Genomic DNA, 19,517 nt, shown 5'->3' with positions numbered 1-19,517 from the left:
TCAACATAAAACAAGCCTGTTTCCAGAAAACAGCATTGCCTTGGTGCATTTTCCTTTAACCAACGGGACTTTTTATTAACAGTGCAGGTGGTTAAAACCAGTTCAAAAACAAACAATATTTAATTTAAATGATCTGAGTAGAAGTACATGTCATGAAGTGCATTCAACATGACAGCTACATTATCCAGGGCTAAATCCATGTAAACCTTTGATTATTCTCAGGGGAAAATAAATATCAGGGAATTCTAGGGCAGCATTGATATATTCTGTAGATTTATAAACATGATTCATTATTTCTAGAAGCCTTTAAATATGATTCATTCCATTTGAATGTACAAGCATGCAGGTTTTTTTTCTTTTTTTCCATTAAAATCTAATGTTCTTAATTAATTAGCAGATCCCTGAATCATGCATTACATTTTGGTGCCATTCTCCTCATGTGGATGTCATTGAAAACAGAGCTTCCAACATTAATTTCCGCTTTGCTGCAGCCACGTACAATATTGCGGTTTTAAATGTTCTCTTTTCCTTGCAGCACAAAACAACAATGACCACAGGGAGACAAATCTACAAAGCATTTTACACATAAAAAAACTCTTTAGTGCATAAAATGAACAAAGCACACATGACATTGGTAAATATTGTTCATTTTCTATTGCGACCAGGTCAGTCTCAGATGAACACGCTCTCGATGTCTCTTAAAAGGCACCTAAGATAGTTTTACGAGAAAGCAAAACAGGTACGCAATCAATAGGGTGTATAAAACTCTATTCATGTGTACAAATGCTAACTGTAAAGTTAACTACGTATCATTTTAGTGGGCTGTCCAAGGTGCCTTTCAAATCCATATATTTGGTATCTTTTCCCAATTCAAATAGTTCATCTATTCTTTGGCAATACAAGGCTTTCTGCATCACATTTAAGAGGAAAGATATACGTCTACGCTCTTGACTATACAAAAATATATGTATTTATTTTATTATAGACTAAATATACCAAATTTAGATACTCTTAATGTTGCTGCTATAAAACCATGAAGAGGCCTTACCTAGTTTTGATAGCTGTAATGAACAGACTAAAATATAGACTTAAATCAGCTCAGTTGATGCAGATACCACAATAACTCAGATAATAAGGATATATATACAGATTCTTCAGGTTTTATGTTCCTGTGAAAAGCTAGTCCGTATGATAGGAGTGATGTGTGTGTGTGCGTGTGTGTGTGTTTCCTTCAGAGATACTGTATGTGCCATGAACAAAGTAAAATAACAAGACAGCAAGTGAACCAAAGGAACTGAACCATTAGCTGTGCTACAAAAAACATGACTCTTTTCCTTCCACGCGTCTTAACAAAATCAAAACAATGCCTCCCAATTCTCGCCGAGCTCCAACCACTTGGAAAAGGTGTGTACCGTTGACTGAAGGAGGTTAACGTGTATACATGGCTTTAGATGACTGAAAACTCTTCGCTGCAGGTTACAGTGGTGCTCGCAGCTACTGTCTGGGAGAGATATTCAAGAAGGGAGGCCAGGTGAGTATTCCGCCGGTGCAGGCGATGCCCCCTTCCCTCCCTCCCCCAACCCCCCCCCCCCCCCCGTCACTCGTCCACCCAATTCTGCCACCAGCGCCTCCGGAATGCGGCCCCCACCTCTCTCCTCCCCAGCCCGCGTGTGTCTCTCTCGGCCGCCCCGGGGGGGAGGCGACCCTCGCCCACCCACCCAGGCCCGGCCTCACACCCGCTGGCACATGTGCAGTCTGGACTTGGAGGAGGAGGTGGCGTCCTTCCACACCTTGCAGGAGAGGCCCTTGGCGCAGTCGCAGCGCTGGAAGATCTCCAGGCTGTGCGCGCCCTTCTTGCGTTGCCGGGTGCACACCTCCCCCTGCCGCAGCACCGGCTTGCAGATCTTGGTCCAAAAGTGGCGGGCGCAGCAGTGGCCGTCTGCGCAGTCTGACGAGCGCAGGCAGGGGTCCCCCTCATGGGCTGCGGGGGGGGAGACAGAAGGCAACGGGTGCGCCATTTCAATTTGGGCATCATTTAACTGTGTCCTTACAAACACCATCAAGAGAAGTGATACTAAACTAACCCATGTAGCTACAGATCACAACATCCTAACGAAAACACTATATCAGGAGTACTGATACTAAACTAACCTATGTAGCTACAGATCACAACATCCTAACGAAAACACTATATCAGGAGTACTGATACTAAACTGATCCTATGTAGCTACAGACCACAATGTATCGTGTCACCATTTTGTTTCATCCTTTAATCAAACTGGTCCACCACCGGCTGTTAATTTGTCATGGTTATTACAGTAAGTTCATATTTATGTCTTTTTATGTGTTCAGACTTATCCTCACCCATCTTTGGCTAAACATGATTATGGCATATATAAACAACAGAAACACAGACAACAACAGAACATTATGATTTGGCAAAACAGAGTTAGACTCAAAGGCTCCACACAATGTTTTCTTGTCTGGGGCTTTTGATGTTAAAACTGAACACTTGGCTCTGACTGCATGCTGCACTGCGATTATACTGCAGTGGTAGAGTGTCAGATCCATAAAATTTAATTGTCAGGTAACTGAACCCCCCATTATTAACTCATTGTGCCCCATTTAGGTACAGTTTGATATTATCTAATGCAGATATTGAGGTTTATCTCAATCCTCCAAAGGCATAAATTTACCAAAACATTTATGTCCCATTAATGTAATGTATCCTTTTTGTGAAATTATACAGTACTCCTCTTTCTCTTGCCAAAGGCTTTTTCCTCACACACAAAGAGATGCTCAGAATCTCCTCCTGTCCAGATAGCCTAAATGAAGCTCCAGTCAACAACATGAAATGACATTGCACCTGTGCCCATGATCCTACTCATTACAAAAGAAGGACAATTTTGTGACTTTAAGAAATCAGTGGACATGCTCAACCCAAAAGAAACTTTATATCATGTGTTTTTGGGGTGCAAACACTCAAATCATCTAAAATAATCTACCGTTATGATGTATTCATGAATAGGAGAAATACCTAGTCTGCAGTCACCCAAAACTGAAAAATTGCTTATGCTGAGTACAATATTTGCTGCTGCTTATACATTTGAGCCATGACACTTGTTGATACTTGTCCACCTAAACATAACGCATTTTATATACAACACTTGCTGCTGGTGGATGTGTATATCTTTTTTTATATAGGTACCAAACCACAGTGCTATGTGGTTTAGTCTACACCTCACGCTGTGCTTTCGGCTCAAGGCTTTGCTGACACAACAGCAGCAGGTAATTATGGGAATATCTCTGGACTGGCGTCTGCCTCTCAACATGAGACTCCTGAGTCAGGACACTGCTAGCTGTATACACAAAGGTCACTGCAGACGGAAACCATGTGAATAGCTGGAGGCAGTGAGGTGCAGTGGTTAAAGAGGTTGCATGTTTGATTCCCCTCTGTGTCCTTGAGCCAGAGTTTTAGTCTGCATGTGTCAGTGCATAGCCAGCTGTGTAAACAGATGATGTAAGATCTGAGCTAGGTACGTCTCCTGGGATGTGTGCTGACTGGGCAAACAATCAATGTCTTGAAACTAACGCTTTGTTAGGGATTTCGTCCATTACAGCCAAGATCTCTCAAAAGATGAACTGTGGCAAGGTTTGTAATAGTCACACCCTTTCAGGAGTGTTGGTTTGATATTGCAGTTCACCAGACCGACCTTTGACAAGAGCAAGCTTCGGCTGTGTTTTTCCACCCTTCCTCCAGTCCTTGGTTGAAAGCTTGTTGTGGTCCTCTAATGCTGGTATATGAGGGGAGAGAACTCTTTCTGATTCAGGAACACAGATATCTGCAGATATAGAGGAAAGGAGAGACACGGAGAGCATCAGATAAAGTGAGATAGTTGAAGTAACACTCAATATCGTTGCATAATCTGAAGTTATGGCCTGCACAATGCTGCCTATGAAAATGAATTACATCTTGCTAAAGGTTTTGAATATATCCATATGTGTGTTATCAGTAAATAAAAAACACACCAAATAACAACAGTGTTGATTTGGGAAGAGGAAAACATCTGTCTGAACCATCTTATTTTTTTCCCCTTCTTTTAAATCATTGTTAATTGTAAACTATGTTAGCTATTCTTTAACTAAATATGCTGTCGATATATGTGTATATATCCTGCAATTTAAACAGCCCCTACAGCATCAAGTCACTGTGTCAGTATATCAATAAATCAATTAATCTTCATTGATTCAATCAGTCACCCATTTTTATATTCAATCATTCAGTATTCTACAGATATCCAAATCCATGTGTGACATAAACTGTAACATTTTATGATCCTAAGACTAATTCTCTGATAACTACAGTTTATTTTAGTTGTCGCATATGACAAATAGGTATGCAGTAGGACACACAGCATTGTCTTCATCTGATATACTTTTTGGCCCAAAATATCCTCATTTTCTTATTGGTCTTTAAAGACACGCTGACCACGACTATCAAAGCCATACATCACAGCTCTACATGTCTGTCAAGCGGAGAGCGGGAGTGGTGTGGACGTACAGTTGCTGCAACGGTTGCCAGGGCAGCACATGGCATCTCTGTGGCAACGCTTCTTCCTCTTCCTGCAGGTAAGACAGCGGGATGGGGAGTGCTGGGGGCTCTGGCAGTAGCTGCCCAAACTGCACTCCTTATCGCTGCTGCAGGGGTACCCCTACACGGGCAAAAAGACAGAGGGAAAACACTAAGACATAAACCAACCAAGAGCAATACTGCCGGGGCTATTCATAAAGCATTAGATCCATCTTCAACAACCAGAGTCTCTGCTAATAAAACAAAATGTCCTATTACATCAAAATGGTCAGGTATGGCTTCCCACAATAACATTACTTAATATAAGATACAACAACATAAGATTAAATTAAACAACTTCCACTTTCAACGCTGTTATTTTTTCCCCCACTGTAAATTCAAGAAGACAGCACTATGTTTTTTATTAGTTGTCAATGGCATAAGTACATTTTAGAAGGTAAAGTGATGGAATCAGGCTACCTTGGGAGATATAAACCATGGGGCAAATCTCAGGAAAAGACTCCTCAGTGCAACATATCACTTCACGAAATAAAATGGACAAGACAGGTGACAAATGTCCTTTGACTTTTCTCCAATAATCGACAACTTTTCTGTAAGTATTGCAATAAAAACATACATTAACAGAGCAAGAGAACAGATTTGGATACAAACAAAACCAGATAAAAACAGGGAAAACATGTCTTCAAAGAAAACATGTCATATGACAAGAACCATGACTTTAATGCAATTACACTGTTCAAAGGGATCACTGGAAAGACAACAAAGGGAGTTTGATGGCAATTTCAAGGAAAAGAATCTAGCTTTGAACTACTTTGCCCATAAAAAGTACATTTTCTGTCTCTAATGGTATTTAATATGACAACTATAAATCAAATTATATCACAAAGTAACCAAATTTTCAACGTATTACTTCCCTTATATGTGGAAAATTTCCAGTGACTTTTCCTGCTTATTCTAGTAGTCTGTACCAGTTGAGACCAGTTAAAAAGAAATTATTGTCAGAATATAGTCAATGAGGGCTTTGCCATTTCCCATCATAAACCTGCAGGTCAAGCTTCCATTCAGAAGTATAATAACCGAATTGAGATCTAACTGGAAAAAAATTTTCCCTGGAGTCAATGTTGGTTTTGTTACCTGCTGTTTTATTTGGATAGCTGTTGATTTTTACGAGCTGTTTTGCACTGTAATGACAATGAAATCAAGGTAAAAGGTAGACACCTTTTTTTCCCCCAGATTTGACATTTTCCATTGGCATTACGCTCACAGAGCTCTATTTTGGACAACAGGCCACTGCCGTTGTCCACCAAAGCAAAGATACTAATTTAATGAGGATTCCTTAGCCATTCCGTCTGCAGAAAACACTCATTAATGTGACCAAAATGGCAGAGGTAAACCAGACCATAACCATAAACATAGCAACCGCAGTCAACAGCAGTGAAAAATAGAACCAAATACCAGCTCACTCTTTCCACAACAAGTACACCAGGAGATGTTACTGGAACTGCTGTCATAATGTAATTTTTTACACATGGCATGTATTTCCCCCTGGCTTTGAATGTTAAAAAAAAAAAATATATATATATATATAAAACTATGTTCCTCAAGTATATCATGTCTGAGATTTCAACCTTTCTTGTGCTGGCACCCATGCTGAAGCTAAGAGAGGCTGAGCTTGGTTAGTCTTTGGATGGATGACGTAATGGGAAAGCCAAGTTTCTGCTGGAAGAACCACTGATGGGCCACTAGGGGACATTTTCCCTGCTGGACCCTGCAAAAAAAGATGCCCCAGCACAGCGGTGGACCCGTCACGCTGTAGGAGATCCTGTCTTTTGGAAGAGACCTTAAACAACGTCCTTACTCACTGTGGTCTTACGCTGTGGTTAATTCACAGTCTGTCCATTTCGTCATGCTCTTGTTTTATGGGCTTTACAAATCCTTGCCTCTCCGCAGCAACGCAACAACATGTGTGGTGGGTGTTCTGCTACAAAATGGCTGCCATGCATCACCCATTGATGGTACTTCGGGGGAGTTTCCCCCTCGTAGTAAAATGTTTAAAGATCATTAAAAGGCACCACGTCAGAAATTTAAATATGACATTTTTACAAATCCCCCTGTCTAAAATGACAACTCAAAACAGTAAAACGAATTGAAGCAAGTCTGATATCAGCAGTCTGAATCCAGGATCTGGCCAACCTCTGACATAAGCATGACCTATATATTACCTTAATTCAATAGCTAGAAGGCTCTATAAATTTATATGCACAAACCCAACATTAGTAAACTAAGCTGCTACTGGGAGACTTATTTGCATCTATGAAACTGGACAAATTATGATTTAATTCAATTAATGACTTTTAGAGTGCTGTCATAAGGTCACACTTTTATCTAGAATGAAAGGACTCTTGTCAGAGCATTATAGATCAAGCTACTATTTTGTACTTTACAAATGATTTAAATCCTCTGGGAGATAGCAGGAATGATTAAAAGTCACTATAGCTCTCAATCATATGCTCACATTTACTGGTCTGGGAGTGTTGTTAGCCTGGTCTGACACTGTTGCTTATTTAACTAGAATGGATATACTTATTACATTACATTATTGGCATTTAACAGACACTCTTAACCAGAGCGACTTACATTGATAAGTTTTTTACAATGTTACCCCTTTATACAGCTGGGCATAACTACTATGCTACTCTGCCGTCTATGTTCCATTGTGCTGAATGTTGATCTGGATAAGAGCGTCTGCTAAATGAATGTAATTTAATGTAATGTAATGTAATGTAATGACTGATTACAGTAACATGATAACTAAGAACTAAAAATACCTGGGTGTCTATTACAAGCAGGCGCTGTCCACCAAGTCCAAAGAATCCAGATCCACCGTATCGGGGCGACAGTGGCTCAGGAGGTAGAGCAGTCGACTGGGGATTGGAAGGTCCCTGGTTTGAATCTGGCTCATCCCGGCAGAGTGTCGAAGTGTCCTTGAGCAAGACACTGAACCCCCAACAGCTCCCAGTGGCCAGTTGGTAAGCCTGTATAGCAGCCTCTGCCACTGGTAGGTAGATGTGAGGCATATAACTGTAAAGTGCTTTGAGTACTCAAATGAGTAGAAAAGCGCTATATAAATGCAGTCCATTTACCATTTGGCCATTATTTCACCTGCCATTTGAAATCAGGATCCTCTGGCAATCAGGCTCTTCAAACTGAATCTCCAGAATGCACCCCTGATAGCTCTCTCTTTACCGGCGGCATTTCACAGAGCCCTCGGGGTTTATGAACCATACAGGTACTCTGGGTGGATTTACGAATGCACCCACAGACAAAACAGCCACCAGAATATCATCATACATGATGGCGGTAGCTTAAGCCCTTGCACTTTATTAAACAAGAATGTTTAATATATAATGAACTTTTTAACTTTTTAAACATAATGAAGTCTGACTCCGCTTAGTGCAAACACTACTAGACTGAGATGGCAGGGACCTTTACATAAGTATTGGACAAAAAATGTGGGGGAAACATAAGACTACATATATAGATCAACAGTATAACGACCAACTAAATATTTACTCAAGGTTTATAACCACCAAATGTTGGGAAGATTTTTAACATTGATTCAGATAATATTCATCTTGCACCACCCTGCTTTGTAAAGACATCAGCAAGCGATTATGACAAGATATCAGGGAGTCACTCGATGGCCCTCTGTTCAGGTCATTGATACAGCCTGAAATATATTTGGGTACATCATCATCATCATCTGTAGCTTCAGTGACTGGGTTCTCTCTCTCTCTCTCCATTTTGAAAAAAAGTTCCACATAATATCAGCTTGGTCTCAGCCACAGACATTTGATTTCATAAAAGCTCATAAAAGCTTTTGTGACATTTGGTGATGTTTTAACATTATGTTTTATATTCAGAAAGACGTATACAAAGAAAGGAAAAAGGCACTGCATGCTGATACATGTCATTTTGAACTAGCAGAGCTGGCTGAAGTGAAATCTTGCAAGGCCTGGCAGCAGAGCCAAGGGTCTGATCATTGTAATATAATTTAATAAAGGCTGTATAAACCGTGCAATTACTGTGTAATTACAGCTTGGCTGTTGTTACAAATGAAGCTGTCTCCTTATACAGTACTTGGTGCTGTTCATGTTCCAGACTCAGCCCTTACCTGAGTCTGTGAACTCTACTCTCAACAGTTCTGCCTAATTGTATTACGCGTGTGTCGTCATCCAAGATGATTTTGTAAGAATTAGTCCTAACAAACAGTTGCGTAGTGTTTACACTGTAAACACAGTGTGATTTTTATGGCCAGTGGAGCCACTAAATTTGTTCCTATTGTGTGTCGGCAGGGACTTTGCCAGACGCCGTCCTGGTATTCACAGGGTTTGAGATTAGTACTGTCAAACACTAAGCCCAAATCCAAATACATCAACATCCAAACGTATCGTCAGCAATAAACAATCTGATTTGACAAAAGCACAGGCTGTTTCCAGATTGGAAGTACAAGGGTTACATCACCACAACACACTGATTTTAGTGCAAATGCATAACATTTTCAGAATTACTCATAGACATATATCTCAATACCAGCCAATAATATAACGTCAATCAACATACATGGGAAACATTGAAAAAAGAGGGGAAAGCACATTGTGTTTATTTAATTGAAAGTACACAAAAAACAACAGTCAAGGTATCCTGCACTGAAAATGAGAAAAGACAGGAAAATATGGATAATTCTCACATGACACATATGTTAAAGTAAAATCTGGCCTACATTGTTTTACATTTGCACTCAATGTATTGGGATACTGAGTAGGTAATTATTAAAAAGATGGACCAAGTCCAGTTTTAACTGTCGGGGTTGCATACTCCATCAGTTAAATGAGACAATATGGGTTTTCAAAAGCAAAAGTAATGTTTATTTAATGTTTATTATTGTTACTATCGTCATTATTATTATGAAAACTGTTGTAGAACTCTTTAGAACATATGATGCAGAGTGTGCTAGAACAGTACACGCCCACAAGAGACAGAAATAATGTCCCATGCCTCAGAGCATTTTGTACAGTAAAAGAAATATTTTAAAAAGGGTCTTTTTTTCTCCCACAATGATGTCATTGAGGAACTCTGAGCTTGAGTCAATGTATCCGTTTAAGCTCATTAAACTCAAACACGCTTATGGACGGCCACAGACAATCCACCAGCACCAGGTTAACCACACAATGCCCCCGAGGGCGAGGCTTATAAAGTGCTCACAAGTGTAGTCTTCTGGTTTGAAACAGGCTGTTGTCTCATAAGGAGAGCACAGAGACAAAAGGCTGGCGGCCCTGCGGAACAGTCTGTGTGATTCCTATCAGGGGTTTCTGGCTGGCAGTCTAGGATTGATTACATCATGAGGGAGGGGCCTAGCCAATCACGGGGCTCCGTGGTTTCACAGGCTTCCCTTTGAAACCCAATGACACGGCGGCCAATCGCGGGCGATAATCGCCGCTTATCTCCCCGTGTTTTCAAATGCCCTTTTCATGGCTTCTGACGGGCTCCGTTTTGTTTGGATGGATTTCATTGATGTGTCTATTTTTTGTGTGTGTGTGTGTGTGTATGTTCTTTATACAAAGCCCGTCTCCCGCATTTTCTTAAGAAAATATTCTATAAGAAAAAAAAAGCCACAGCTCTTTGTTGCAGCAAGGAAGTGGGTCGAGCATTCTGCAGTGTCCTGTGATAGACTGGTGAAGTGATAAAGGACAGAGACAGAGGCAGGCCATGGGAGTGTGGCTGAATGGAAGCACAGAACCATGTGTGACATCACTCAATGACATCGAAAACCGTGTGTGACATCACTCAATGACAATGGACAGTTCCATCCCATTGAAGGATCTGATCAGTGCTAAAGTGCTGAAAGATTATTACACAGCTGTCGTTGGAGACGTTGAGACATTGCCAAGAATCCACATTTTATAAGCGATCCAGGAACTTTAAAGGCACAGCACATGGGAACTGCAGTCTCTCCTAACTTAACTAATCAGATCTCCTAATGCTGCTGTCCTGTACTTTAATGCCTGTATTCTAGACAATTCCTTAGTTCCTCACTTCCATTCCAGACAATCCCTTGGGCAGCAGTGTAACATAGTGGTACAGAGCAGGGCTCATAACCGAAAGGTTGCTGGGTCAATTCCCCGCCTGGCCACTGATGTACCCTTGGGCAAGGTAGTTGACCCAGAATTGTCTCAGTAAATATCCAGCTGTATAAATGCATAACATGTAGACTACATAAGTCCCTTTGAATGAGCATTTCTGCTAAATGACATGTAAATGTAATGTAATGGATCTGATACTGGAACACTGTTACAGATAATAGAACAGCGTATGAATGCATTGTGTGTGTGTGTGTGTGTGTGTGCGTGTGTGTGTGCGTGTGTGTGCGCGCGCGCAGATTCACAAAGAGATTGCAGCAAATGACCAATATACACATAAGTCCCACAGCGCACTATAGAAGAGCCGGTGCCAACTGGGGGATATAGCACTCTTAACTCACTGGAGTCACAGAGATACGGAATGCCTTTCAGCTGCTTTGGGTGATGAAAGAACCAAAGGGCGGTTATCATCTATGTGCAGAATTGCTGAGATGTCTGAAAGGATCAGTGAGCTGCCTCATGTGAGTGGTTCCATATGAGACCCTGAGGAGAAGTGAATAAAAGCAGCTAAATAAATCATGGCTTCAGCAGGGAATGCCCTCTGGAAATCTGGTAGCTCCACTGACGTAAGAAGGAATTTGCATTACGCATCACACGGCCTGTGCTTGAATTCTGGTATGCTTGGATTTTCCCCTCTGAAAGTAAACCACACCAATTTGCCACCTCTGGAATCGATCTAGGGGTAGTACACCAGAAAACAGATTTCACGGTGAAAGCTTTGCATTCTGACTTTGGATCCTGGCATGTCTTATTTATAGCTCAGAACACAAACAAGGGAATTTCAAAAAGAATTCAAAAATGGTATTCAACAGGAAAAAAAGACACAGTGCCTGGTTGAAAATTAATTTGTTGTTCCGCACAACTCTTGTATCAATGACAGCCTATCGGGAACAAATAAGTTTGCATAATGCCCGGAACCACACAGTGGTTGACTGAACAAAGTAACCAATGGCAAACATTCCAGCTGGGGTACTTTAATCACGAGTTCCTAAACTACATTTCTGTGATGTGACTCTCACTGTGTACGCTCCTGAAACATAGAAACAACACTACAGAAACAGCATGGTAATACATTTGATCTTAATGGTGTCAACCTTTTCTTAAACCATTGATAATGACAATGGGTACTATTAATGTTCTCTAAAAAAACATTAACAACAAAACTGACAATTACTAAGTGATAAAGGCAACAGATTACACAGAGCATTAAGCCCTCATAAAGACACAATGTTGGAACAGCTTCATATTTACAATGTGAAATTTGTCTCACCATATCATCGGGTTAAGCGTGCATTTTGCCATTTTTACATATGTTTTCTTGAATTTTATGACCATATAATATGCAATAATTTGTTAAGGACAAGTGCTGTAACACATTAAATGTCCCCTTTGCCTTAATATCAATATCAGTTTTAGACAGCACTATGTCACCTGTGATATTACTACAACATAACCTAACTCAGAAAAATATCCTGTGCATAGAGTGATTGCACTGATGTAAGTGAATCTACATTCATAAAAATAAAGCCTATGTGAGGTTCAAAGGCTTGCCATGGATATCTTTATTAGTCATGTTAAAATTTAGATTAATAGCATTAGGTTCAGAAGTAGAGATCAAATGTATATTGAACTGCCACTCCACAGAACATTGCTTAATCATATAAATATGTCTTGATGCCTCAACTGAAACCAAAACTATGTTATTTTTCACCTAAAGTACCCGTGTTTCCTGTGTGATCATTGTATCTCAGTGGATGTATGGCCTGTCTGTCTAAAATGAGAAATATTTGAAACCAAGCCAGATGGGCAGTTTATTGAGAGCTTATGTTATAATAATCTGATATTGTTTACTGTCAGAGAGAGAAGCCTTGAGGAGACACAGTTAGACATTTAGCTTTGAAAAAGTTTGCTATGAAAAAGTACATCGCTCTTGTGAAAGTTGGTATTTAAGAAAGAAAAGGACGAAGAAAGTAAATGAATGTGAACATTTAGCTGCACTAAGCAAAATCTCTACCAGGGTGAGAGCACAATTTCTCCTGTAAGTAAGTATATCCATGGACGCCTAACTAATCTTTTAGTTTTTATATGCCGCTGATCATTAGTAATCAGCGTTATCACAGTTCATTGCTACATCTGTCCTGTGAATATTAACAAGGATTTAGGGTTTTAAAAAATATTCAACCCACAGCTTAGATACTATCACACCTACATATATTTAAATAGTAATGGTGCAGGCTCATGCACCATACATAAAATCACAAGGACAATGTTGTACAAAACAGAAATCTTTTGGTCTAAAACTAAATTAAAAAAAAAAAAAAAAAAACCAACCAGCTGCAGCCTTGACACAGCAAAACTATGTCAGTTTGTTTTCCAGCCACAAACACCTGTAATTAATACGCCTCTAATCAGGCAGGTGAGGCTCGTCAGCCAATAGCTGATCAAACACAATTGAGCTCACGGCCAGTGGCAATCACAATTCACCTGCTTCGAATGAAGATGATGGAATGCATATCTGTTATTGGAAAATTGGTTAATTGGTGATTAAGACATGGATCCCATTGATCATTTTATACAAACATTTAACAATTTAAAATACCATTCTTAACAAATTCACAGGAAAATGTTCTCCTTCTCTATCTCTCTCACACACACACACACACACACACACACACACACACACTGGGTAGATATATTATTCTCATTGCCATACATGATTCATGATAATTTACATAATATATTAGAATAAAATATAATATTCAACTTTAGTAAACAAATTATTAAATAAAGCCACAATTGATCTCATGGGCCATACCAAAACTATTCAAAACCAAAATCTCATTTATAGCTGGCCAGCCCACAGGACAACATAAATCAGAGCAGACTAAAGGCTGATTTATATTTCTTGAGGTCAGCATGACCATAGCTGTTGCAAGAATGAAATGGTGCGATTGTGACCATAACAGCCGGTTGCACTAGGAGACAAGCTGCCTGTTGCACACCTCCTAGATTTTGAAAAAATCTGAAGGAGTCAACCCCAAATCACTGCATTTGATGACTGACTGATAATGAATACTGTCACGGCAAGAATGCAAATTAACCAATAGGAACGATGGGTTGGAACTAACCGATTTGGCGGTTGGTACATATGGAACAAATATTGCCCTGCAAAAATGCAATAAGCATGAAGGGCCATCAGCTGGCAAAGGGCAGCAGTGTGGTATAAGTGGTAAGGAGCAGGCTCATGACTGAAAAGTTGCTGGTTCAATTCCCCACTGGGGTACTGCTGTTGTACCATCGGGCAAGGTACTTAACCTTCAATTGCCTTAGTAAATACCCAGTGGACAGGCTCTCTGGTTTAGTAAAAAGCTCTAGGCACAGAAGATACCTTTTGCTTATTCAAAAACCTAAAACACAATGACAAACACAGAACAGATTTAACTGGGATGCTTGTGGAAGAGCACAACTATCCATTGTGTGTCCATTGTTTTATTCCAACACAACCACATGTGTGCAAGTTAAAGGGCAATCCTGCCCTGAATTTAACATCCAGCGAGACATTCATCATCATTGTTTCTCGGCATCTATCATCTTTAGTGAAGTCTTTGACTGTGTAAGAATGGCCGACAGCACAAGGCTTCATATGGTACAGGCCCTCTCTCCAGCAGGGCACACATGTAAGATCTGGGCTAGGACTAGCTAGCACTATGATGTCACCCTGTGGTCAGGGGGTACTCCTTCATCAGGACAGGATTAAGACAATGACCGCCTGAGTGACTTCCACCATAAACTCACCTAACTCACTCACAACCACCCTGTTAATTAAAACAATAAAAAAAAAACAGAAACAGACATAAGGCAAACAACTGGCGCTCCACTCACAGCCAGCGCACCTCCACCCTGGTCATCTTTTTCACACATGGAGCGACATGCAGCCGTGCCAGGCCAGCCAAACCACGATGACAGTGCAGCTGCTCTGCTCTGTCCAACTTCATGTACGTGGCTGAGAACTGCAGCGTGTCCCTGGACTCGGTGGGGCATCCGGGTGCTTTCATATGGTCACACCGCCAGGCGTCAAAACCATGACCATTCCGGGCCACCAACCAGCCCAGTTTAGCCGCTCTCTGTGGTGCTTTCTATCACCTTGCAGGAGCCACGCCCTCATATACAGACCCGCACTCAAGCTGACCTGGTAGAGCTGCATCATCAAAGGGGGCTTCAGAGCTGAACTTCAATGCTACCAAAAAGCTGGCACTGAACCAACCCAGAGTGGAGATCATACATCTTTGTCACCTGTGCCACCTCCGGTTCTTATAGGTGAGGACGAACAATTGATGATAGACGTATCTGCAGTGTCTGCATCTTATGTCCATACTCTCACTTACAAATAACTGGGAATACAATAAGAGGTGAACTATGGCGGCAATAGCTTTTAACATGTCAAATCATTCTGAAATGTAACAAGAGCACATTTGTTCTTTTAAAGCATTTTTTTTCGATTCATGAACACATCATTCACATTAGGCTAATATCACACATCTGAGGCCTGGTATGTTTAGCTATTATTCTTGTTTGGCTACGATGTTAAATGCCTAAAAACCATCAAGACAGAAATCCCACAACCCATTAAAGTTACAACCGATCTTTATATGCATGGGCTGTTAAATGTAGCATGACATTTCAGTCACACAACAATATGGTGGTCTCCACACATGTCCCTGTGGTCCATTCCTCAAAACCACACTGGTCTATTAGCACAGCAAGGTTGGGAGCGCTGGGAGTGCTTTCTCTTTGAGAGAGAGGGGCCTGGCAGAACAACTGGGTTGGGCATATTCCCTCTCTATAGCTCCATGTCAGGAATCTTCTGGCTACTATCATGTGGGCTCTACACAACTTTCCTCCCTGCATGGTGCAGAATCTTTATCATTGTAGCTAGACTGAGGTGACAAAAAAATCGAGCAAGCTCTCACTGCAGCTGTGGCAGAACTTTAAACGGCTATGCTGTAATGACACTGTAGGGATACCACATACACCAACACCATCAAACTCTCTTCAGCGAGCGTACTACCTGCTTATTTATTACACGGTATCCTTTATCGGAAAGTGGAACCGTAAAGATACAGATGCAATTCTGACTAACACTACTGAAACTTTAATGGATGGTTTGCTTTGCATTTCAGCAATGCACTGCCCAGTTTAACTGTCAGATTTTTAGTTTATCATTACAGGGGCTGTAAGGGGAAAACTATCTGGCCACATTTTGGATGGGCACTGGAGAACAGCAAGATAAATAATATAAAATAAATAAATAAGTATCCTTAGCAGAGGGCATGTGGCCCACTACAAGTGGTCTTATAAGAAAAAAGGGATTATTAACAATCAGAGGAAAACACACCTTCAAAAGTGGATAATCCTGGAAGGACATACTCTACAGCACAAACAAGCTTTCCCCCTCTTTCCCCTATGGTTACTCTTTCTATTAATATAGGCATTCTTAGTTCTTTTTATTTCCACTATCTTTCTTCAGATTACAGTTCCATTAATCACCAAGCCTTGACACTGACTAAACTATTACAACAAAATAGCAACAACAGCAAGTTCATTTGTACCACCTTGTTAGTTACAGATTGACAATCTTAACTTCCATGGCTGTACATCTCAAATTAGGGACATTAGGCAAATTTGGGGGATAAGTTGTACCCATAAATTGTACCCAGGAGGTATTAAGTCATTTTCTCCTTTTTTCTTTCAATGATGTGCATTTTCCCTACTCTTTACACAATGTTACCTCACACAATAACTGAAATGATAGTAAAATTAACCCAAAATATACTAGGTACAGCTACATCAAAGGGAACAGAAGTACATGCACACATTTCTGTCAGTTACAACGTCATCAAATAATGTATTAACATGAAGGTCATATAAATTAAAATACTACAATAAGCATTTGTTGAACAACTAAATGTGTAACAGTTTAACTCACATAACATTACACAGTAAATAGGTGCAAATTAAAACACTGGTAATAAATGCAATGAGTATGCTTACATTAATCTGCCATTTTCAGACCGATAAAATTACTGTGATTGTGTTTATCACGGGCACTGATCAACGCATTTGGTGAAGTTCATGCAGCGGTTCTTGCAAAAAATATTATAGAGGCACACCTCTCAAATGTAAAACGTGGAAATGGGACAGTATGGGAGGGTCCACACTTCAATGCATACTGTATTGCCTGGTAGTGTAAATACACTGTTTATATAGTGGAGCTGAATTACTGCTGTATACATCTGGGTTGGCTTAACAACCTTAAGAGCCAGACAGCGAATGTTCCATGCCGTTAACTTTCACTCACACTGCTGCTCACATTCAGCGATTTAAGTGTATTTTACCAAATACTGGCGTCGAGGCCCGAAATTACTTTAAAGTTTTATTTCTTTTATGAGGGGTCCTTTCCCCACAATTTCCACAAATTATTAGCAGGTCGGAGGGACTTTTTACGACATTTGGCAAACACTCTCAAACTTCAGATTCAAGTAGTATAGGCCAGTGTTACATCCATTGTAAATCTGCCACTTTGTGCGCTATTTAAAAGTATGTTTACAGCCACACGCAGTGAAGCGCTGCACCATTGGGCCAAACGGCTCTCCATTTCATGGAAAACAGCTCCCCCACGCACTAAGGAAATCCACTATCACTGATACACAGCAATGCTAGGGCTTCTTCATTCGGACACATTCACATTGTAGGCTACTTCTTGTTGTGGCTCATGAGCAAGCTGTCAGGACAGACTGCACTTAGGATTTTGATAAGGAAGAACTGGTATTTGCAAAGTCCCCTATAACAACATCCAAATGATGATGTCGAATGATCACAGCACTGTGTAGATCCGCCGATTTCCTTGAAAGAAGAGTCAGAAAATATTGGAGATGCGTATTGTTGCAAATGACCGAATTTAGGATAGAAAATGTCACCTTTCATAAAACAACTACTCATCGCCTGAGGGAAGTTACACTTGGAGGAAAGTACTTTAAGAAAGGAATATCTTCGTCCGTTATATAGAAAACGCCAGAATCCCTCCCCTTTACGGCGGAATTACATGGCATGTGATATGCTATCTATTCATTCGTGCAATTATTTATCTGTTGTCAAGCCAACACAATTGTGAAACTTGTAGCCTACTAAATTTCCATGTAATCGAATCCATCAAACCAAATAACCTAATCGCTTAGAGCAATGACATAACTCATCCAACTTTGCCAGCTTTTACAATTCACCACAAACATCCCACAAATTGGCCAAGTGTTCAGTTTAAAGGGAATAACAGCGTTGAGACTGTGAAACACGTTCATGGTTAGCAAAAGGCAGATAATTCATGGAGTACGTTAAAGGTTTTGCGAGCCTGTCCACAGCACTTAGCAAGCGGAAACATAGAGTACGCCGTTTACCTGTGCGGGGTGGTTGCCTTTCTTGGTGACTGCACTCCCGCTACGGTTCGTAACCGAAGTTGGAGGCTCTCCCAGCAGAGTCGTTTTGATTGAGTTCACCTTGGATTCCGTTTCTGCATTTTGAGGCGCTCCGAGCCTCAGTGAGGCTCCCAGCAGTACAAAAATAAAGCAGCACCTAGTCCACGCCAGTCCTAGCATAATTGGCAGAAAATCTTGATGATTTGTATCTTAGTATACAAACCGGAACAGCCTTGGTTATTAACTATAAAATTCTGCAGCTGGAGGTCAATTTAATCAAGAAGTTGACCCTTGGCTTTAATTTCCATGTATGAATTAATTCGATTTTGATCGAGCGCTGCTGTGTGCTTCAATATTTTGTATCCGGAATAAATATGATCAATTGTAACACATCATTCAGACAGACAAATGTAAAGTTCCTATATCAACAACGATAAGCTGGGATGTCATACAAAATAGGCTTAATCGATCTCGTTGTCCATAGGGTCTTGGCAAAAACTTCTGTCAGGAACCTAGCAGTCTGTCCCTGACTGTGTGTGAGCACTTTCTGGAGCAGCGCAGTATTTTATGATCTCAGATGCTTGCTTTTTATAGGATCTTAATGGGTTTGTTTCCTCCGCCCCTATTCAGATTTGACAAAGAATGAAACGGATCTCCCTGCGCGGCTCACTCCAGCGATGAGCATTGTTGTCTGAGCGATCCTGTCTCCGACACCCGAAACCCCGGTGGGGCGAACCTATAAAATTAAGCACTTTATATCTAACTATTCATTTCACCTGTTTAGTGGGAAAAGGTAAGGCACATTAAAAAAAGAGAAAAACAGCCGTTCCTTTTTGATTTTGTTTCAAGGGTCATTGTTTTCTTCAAGTTCATGCCCTTAATTTATTTAAGTGTCGATGAAATTATTGTTCACATTTATTTAAGGATAACAGCGATTGTAAATCATTCAATTTGATCATGCGCTCTCACCCTATAATTGTTCAATCAGCGCAGGAAAAACAACAATGCATTAATGAATTAAATTTTAAATAAAGACCAGAATTCAATCTAACGTTTTATTCATTTAATATAGTAATGAACAAAGTCCAAAGCGGTTTCATCTTAATTTTTATGACTTGATTCAGGCTTGGAAAATGATTTTGTTTGCTGTCAACAACGTTTAACTCTCCCAAATTCTTTTAAAGCTATGGTTGCAACTTTTAAGTTGTGACAAGCGTTATTTTACCGCTATACGTACGACTTCAGTGAAAAACAGTG

At 40.4% G+C, this 19,517-nt stretch overlaps 1 protein-coding gene across 1 annotated transcript; it reads right to left on the bottom strand.

Annotated features, from left to right (window-relative positions):
* Positions 1–1,730: 1,730 nt before the first annotated feature.
* Positions 1,731–18,440, bottom strand: dkk2 (dickkopf WNT signaling pathway inhibitor 2). Its single transcript, XM_036517429.1, has 4 exons — positions 18,243–18,440; positions 4,562–4,712; positions 3,714–3,842; positions 1,731–1,981 (listed from the first exon to the last, which is right to left on the bottom strand). Exons 1-4 carry the CDS (start codon positions 18,438–18,440, stop codon positions 1,731–1,733), a joined length of 729 nt encoding a protein of 242 aa, XP_036373322.1.
* Positions 18,441–19,517: the final 1,077 nt, after the last annotated feature.

Source organism: Megalops cyprinoides, chromosome 22 (assembly GCF_013368585.1).
Source record: "Megalops cyprinoides isolate fMegCyp1 chromosome 22, fMegCyp1.pri, whole genome shotgun sequence".
Lineage (NCBI taxonomy): Eukaryota > Metazoa > Chordata > Actinopteri > Elopiformes > Megalopidae > Megalops > Megalops cyprinoides.
The sequence above is the reverse complement of the archived record's forward strand: the minus strand, read 5'-3'. Positions and strand labels throughout refer to the sequence as shown.